Here is a 6,394-nt window from a genome sequence, read left to right as displayed (position 1 = left end):
TACTAAAAGTATTATCCCTGTCAGCCAGCACGGAGAATGAAGTCATTGGGAACAATATAAGCATTGAAAGAGACACAGCTTGACAAGAAGCATGACCCACTGTCTCATAGCTAACTGCTAAATGCTGAGGTAAGTTATACGCCAGCTGGGTCAACTATTTCAAAAAATCAAATGTGACCAACCTAAACAGTCATCTGCGTTGTATTTGCCTCATCTCTGAGCTGAATTTTCCATTTTTAGAGCCAAGTGCATTTTATATTTTAAAAATAAAAAATATAACATTATCACAAAATGGCCATTCATCTGTATTCTGATGATGTAGGACAACTTCAGATCCAATGATTTCTTACGACATCATATATATCTGATTTTAGGATTTGAACCACACTCCATGCCCCACTAGAAAGTCCAACTGTAGGGGTGCCTGGATGGCTCAGTCAGTTTAAGTGTCTGACTTCAGCTCAGGTCATGATCTCACTGTTGGGGAGCTCGAGTCCTGCTTCTGGAGAGCTCGTGCCCCGCTTTGGGTGAGCCCTGCTTTAGGGAAGCCCCACTTCTCTCTCTCTTTCTGCCCCTCATGGAATTCGCCCTCTCTCTCTCTCTCTCTCTCTGCCCCTCACTCACTTGCACCCTCTTTTCCTCTTGAAAGAGAGAAAGAAAGAAAGAAAGAAAGAAAGAAAGAAAGAAAGAAAGAAAGAGAAAGAGAATCCAACTGTAAGTCAGAGGAGAACTTATCAATCTACGAATGTAAGCAGAAACTGGAAGAATATTTCATAGTCAAATCCCTAAAATTCTATTTATATTAGAAAGGAGCAGTACAGATTAATGGGGAAAGAGTAAGTTTGGAGTCAAATGGCACTGCATTTGAATCCTGGATACACCTTCTCATCACTAGCTTTGTGATTATGATTAAGACACTGAACATTGAACTTCAGAGTCTCCATCTGTAAACTGTAAGTAACTTACATGGTAGAGATAGAGCTATGTGCTTAAAGAAAAACAAATTATGAATTATTAACCTTGGTAACGCCTGGCACAGGGTAGGTACTCCACACGGTGGCAGCTATAAAGACCTGAAGTAAAAAAGAGAATTCTAATTATTCTGGTAAAACAGTAAATTATCATTCTCATAAGTGGATATTGACATTTTTCTACACCTATGCTGTGATTTGATCCATGTATAAAACATGGTTATGAAATAAAGTACAAAAGATACATACACATATATGTATGCATACCACACCACATTCCTACAGTGTAATTATATGTATGTACTTAGCGAGGCAAAACTGTATGTTGGCCTTCCCCCCGCACTGTTCCTTTCCAGAATTTTTAATTGATGAATAGAAATATGGCATCTTCTACTTGTATGCTTCTTTGTATTCTCAGGACACTTCTGCTCCTGACTTAGCACACTGTGTATGTCTGATGGGATTACTGATTCAGTTGGTTGGTTAAGTGATTCAGTGATACAAAAACAATAGATAAAGGCAGATCCTTGGGATGGTACTGTCTAACAACCAAGTGGATTATAAATCATATCTCTAATTAAAAAAAATAAAGTTCATACAGAGTTAGAAGTTTTAATCAATATTCAGAGTAAAAGCTATCAGGATCTGGGGGATTTTCTCATTGTATCTTCATTGTCAAGAAGAAAAACAGAATCCTGAGTATGCGTACTATACAGAGAGAACTTTCTAAGGTGAAAAAAGAAATAATGTTTAACATGCAGTCGAAAAAACTATTAGGGAATGGAATGATGTTTATCACCGTGGGCTTGTGGTTGACTGAGCAAAAACTGAAATAGGTGAAGTTTGACATTAGTGTTCTCTTCCAGCATGTTTTGTTAACTACCTCTTTTTCCATTGTTGTTTTGCCCTCCTATAAACCAGAATCTCTGTCCTGGCCTGAAATTCCTCCAAATAGAGGATAGCTTTTAAATATAATTTCTTTTCCAAATGTATTTGCTTTCAGTGCAGATATACAAGGAGAGAAATGGCTTAACTCAAATACTCTAAAATCAAGTGCTTCAACCTGAGTCTTCTAGAAAGTAAAGTCTGAGATACAAATGATGGGATTATGACTTTATTTGGGAGGTACATGCTCTGGGGTCATGATAATGAAAAAAAAAAAAAGGAAATGAAGCAAAGAAGAAGGCAAAGCAATGAATGCAATGTGTGTACTCATCACCCTGATGCAGCTCCAAGTTGCACCACAAAAAGACACTGAAATTTGCTCAGACAACATGTTCACTCATACATAAGCTATACAAAGCATTTTTCAAGAATGCATCTTGAAGTAGATCATGGAAAAAAGAATGAAGGAGAAATTTATCTGCCTCAATCACTTTCATCACCCATTTCCTGGACAAAATTCCCTATAATGAGTACTAACTCCTTCCATCTCTGGCCCTTGCTGAATGAGAGGCCAGAACTGATGTCCAGGGACATGGTGTTATCCAAGTCCAAAAACAGGGCAACCTAGGTGTGCCTGGGTGGCTCAGATAGGTAAGCATCTGACTTTTGTTTTCAGCTCAAGTCACGATCTCATGGTTCATGAGTTTGAGTCCCTCATCGGGTTCTACACTGACAGTGTGGAGCCTGCTTGGGGTTCTCTATTTCCCTCTCTCTCTGCCTCTCTCTCTCTCTGTCTCAAAAATAAGTAAATAAACATTAAAAAAAACACAAACGCTTACTTTAAAAGAAAAAAGAACGGCAGTCTGCCATGGGTAGGGAGTTGAGCAGAGACAAGGGAAATAGTCAGACTCTTAAGAGGGATGTAACATCTGCGTCCCAGGACAGTGAGGATTCGGGGCATCAGGACATCTCACGGAAAGACATGTTCTAAGATAAGGATGTATTTTTCCAAGATCTCTCAAATCACCTGGAAAACTGCATATGCTACAAAACTCAAGGACAGGCTTCTGGATTTTCAGAGCTAGGAAGAGAAGCAGTGATAGGACAGAAAAAAATAAGGGGGTCCTCACAAATACTTTATGTTCATTCAAAATTAAGAAACTAAAATATAAACTCTTTCCTTCTCCAATGTAAAATTTTACCCCAAATGGCAGAAACAGTATCTTGTTATTTAAGAAAGGCTAAGGAATGATGGATAACACTTTTTTGATAAGAGTACTCCACAATCTCATATTTTAAAGCCCAGAGAGGGAAATAATTTAACAACCTGTCACACATAAACTAACTAATATATCTGAAAACTGTCAACACTACAATAATGCCTTTGCCAGTAAATCAACCTCTTTTTTTCTCACCATGACCATTATTAAATCTGTGACAATGACTAAATTGAATGGGAGCCCCATAATAACCTAGAGCTAGTTTCTTAGAAATCATCAGTTGTCAAAACTTGACTTTTTGATTCCCATTCCTTTATGATAAGACCATTCCAGACAGTCAGACATTATAATACTTTAAATGAAAAGCTCTTGGCTCACTGAATTTCCATAGTAGTCCATAGAGAGGAGGCGAAAGGAACCAACCAAAAGAACAATTTGTTATCAGGGAGGATTATCCGATTGCAAAATGAGGAGAAAATGTGGAGTTGGCCTCTGGATTTAGTGATAACACAGTCTCTGACCCATGACGAAACAGTCATCAAACTTTAATAATGGTAAGGAAAAGAACATAGAATTTTAGAGTAGATGCTTACCCAACCTGAAAAAGCCCCAGAATTTAGGGTCTTAAAAATGCGTTAGGGAAAGCCAATCCAATGTAACATTAATAAATTATTTTCTTTACCAATAAAACTATTTGCAGAGACTAAAAGTATAAAGAAAGAAAGAAACATTAGGCCATATAGTTTAAGTGTCAGGCATATAGAAAACAGATTCTAGTGGAACCCCAAAAAGAGGCAATGTGTTAAGCTGGAGAAATCATAGGGAAAAGTTTCAGAGATTGGGAACTAAACTGAATCAAAGGCAATGACATAGAAATGAGTGTAGTGTGTTTGGGAGATAATGAGTAAAGTTGTCCAGCTGGAGGGAAGAATTCCACCAAGGGTATTAAGAACAAGAGCCTTCTTGATGTGCATGGTGTGACTGTGCAATAATTCAATTGATTTCCTTGTGTGACCTAGGAAAATAAGATGCATTAAGACATGGTCACACCACATATTTCCAGACGAAGCTTTGTAGTGTCTGTTCACCACATCCTGAAAGACAGATTCCCAACAGAAGGATCTGACCAGTCTAGAAAACCACTTAAGAAGTATTTAATAGTGGTGAGTGCTGATGGATAGACACCAGTAAGAAAAAGGGACGGGTTTCCTTTGTTGGGCTTCTGCAAAGGCAAACGGGAAGCATAGCTTATTCTTGGGTGTAGTTTCTTCTCGCATCTAAATCACACATTCAATCACTGTTTGTACCCTCCATTACAATTGTCAGGTATCTAAAAGTGATTACAGGATTTTCACATAGATGTTTCCTAACAAAGGATGGCAATGTTAGACATGTGTCTCCTGAAAGAATCACAATTGAAACTTTTGTCAATATAATTTATCAGTTAAAGTTATGCCAGAGGTTTTGGGTTTTTTTTTTTTTGCATTCATAATCAGATCCCCACTGATAAATCACTGTGCTAATAAATGGTAAAATAGAAGATCAAAATAGCCTGGGCATGGGATTGGTTCTAAATCCCAAAATATCCTCTTATTACATCATGTGACGAGTACATGATACCCACATGACATCACTGATGATGTTAACCTTGATATCTCCATTCATGAGAAGACAGGTCGCTGAATACAGTTTAGGAAGGAAAAACTCAAGCTACTTTTCAAAATTCAACACCATTGGTTCACAAGGCTCCGAGTGTCCCACCTCTTCTTTTCTCAGAGAGGTCCTCTGGCAGTGTCTTGATTTAAAACCCTATCTTCCAAACTCCAAAGCATTCCCAAAGTGCAGTAACATGATGTATGTTCACAGAGACACAGGAACCCTTGCTGGTCATTTGACACACTTCCTACCTAACTCGGGAATCATTTTTACACAACTTCCATAAGTGTAAGCAGACCATAAACATGTCCAGGCATGGGAAGCCACCACATCCCAAGCAGCTGATTCCAGTTTTTTCAAAGCTCCACACGAGAGAAAATTAAGGTGAGAGATGTCTTCCTGGAATTTTAGTTCATTAATCCAAGTTGTGCCCTCTGAACTGCACAGAGGAAACCTTTGTTGAGACAACTTTTCAGTGGGGTGAAATCGGCTCTCATAAGCCAAACTTTTGTCTTTTCTACCCACCGTTTCAACTTCTATCCTCTCAGTCATGTGTGTGTGTGGGGGGGGGGGGGGTGTCTTCAGTTACCACCAGTGTCTTGTCTCGGACTTTGTAAGAGCACCAGTGATTTCCTCATAGCTCACCCACCGGTGGCATCTTCTTGATCCTCAGCCTCCTCCACCTCCACAGTATTTGATATGGTTGACCTTCCCAAATCTTCCATCTAAAAGCCACCCCCATTCTTGGCTTCCTGACTTGTCCTTCCTTTTTCACTCAACTCTGCCAACCCTTTTCCTGTCTCCCACACCACAAAAATTGGTGCCACCAGCACTCTACTCTCAGTCTTTTTTTTTCCCAAATGTTTTTATTGTGGTAAAACACACATAACATAAAATTCTTTATCTTAGCCATCTTTAAGTGTTCAGCCCAGTGCTACTACACATATTCATACCATTGTACAACCATAACCGCCATCCCTCTCTAGAACTTTTTTCATCTTGCAAAACTGAAATGCTTTATCTAGTAAATAATGACTCCCCATTCTCGCCTCTTCCAGCCCCTGGCAACCACCATTCTACTTTCTATCGCTATGATTTTGCCTTGGTATTCTTTTTCACAATGCCAGACAATATCACAAAATACCCATGGACTCAGTATTTAAATAAATATTGGCTGAGAATTTATCATGTGCTAGGCACTGTGGTAGATCCTGAAATTATAATCAGCTAAATAATTACTTTATGCTTTTAGCCGTATTTTCTGACCAGGTGACTGTCCAAACTAGGTAGCCATTAGAATTTCCTATAAAGCCTCTTTTTTTTTTTTTGTACTAAACTTTTTATTTCATAATAATGTTGGGTTTATAGACTAGTTGCAAATACAGAGCATTCCTGTACCCCTGTACTCCCCTCACCCACTTTTCTTTCTTCTAATGTCATCATTCGAGGTGGTATATTTATCAAAATGAAGAACCAACATTGGTATATTACTGTTAACTAAACTCAAGACTTCATTCTAATGCCACCAATTTTCCATTAATGTGCTTTCTCTCTGTCAAGCTTCCTAGTCTCCTGTGGTCTGTGACAGGTTCTCATTCTTTCTGTGCTTTGTTTTGCTAGTTTTATGATTTCATTGATAAAGTTGATGTGTACTGGTCAGGT

General features: G+C 38.5%; 1 protein-coding gene across 4 annotated transcripts in view; it reads right to left on the bottom strand.

Annotated features, from left to right (window-relative positions):
* Positions 1-6,394, bottom strand: part of BTC (betacellulin) — a 48,276-nt gene that overhangs the window by 30,608 nt on the left and 11,274 nt on the right. For 3 of the 4 annotated variants that reach the window (XR_005792378.1, XM_040481167.1, XM_040481165.1), the window contains exon 2: positions 1,020-1,073. The exons of the other annotated variant lie outside the window; for it this stretch is intronic. Coding sequence is in view for 2 of the 3 variants with exons in the window: in XM_040481167.1 (XP_040337101.1) it covers positions 1,020-1,073 (54 nt within the window). In the remaining variant the exon portion in view is untranslated. The remainder of the gene's footprint in view (positions 1-1,019; positions 1,074-6,394) is intronic. 4 annotated transcript variants of the gene reach the window in all.

Source organism: Herpailurus yagouaroundi, unplaced genomic scaffold (assembly GCF_014898765.1).
Source record: "Herpailurus yagouaroundi ecotype Mexico unplaced genomic scaffold, PumYag 28, whole genome shotgun sequence".
Lineage (NCBI taxonomy): Eukaryota > Metazoa > Chordata > Mammalia > Carnivora > Felidae > Herpailurus > Herpailurus yagouaroundi.
The sequence above is the reverse complement of the archived record's forward strand: the minus strand, read 5'-3'. Positions and strand labels throughout refer to the sequence as shown.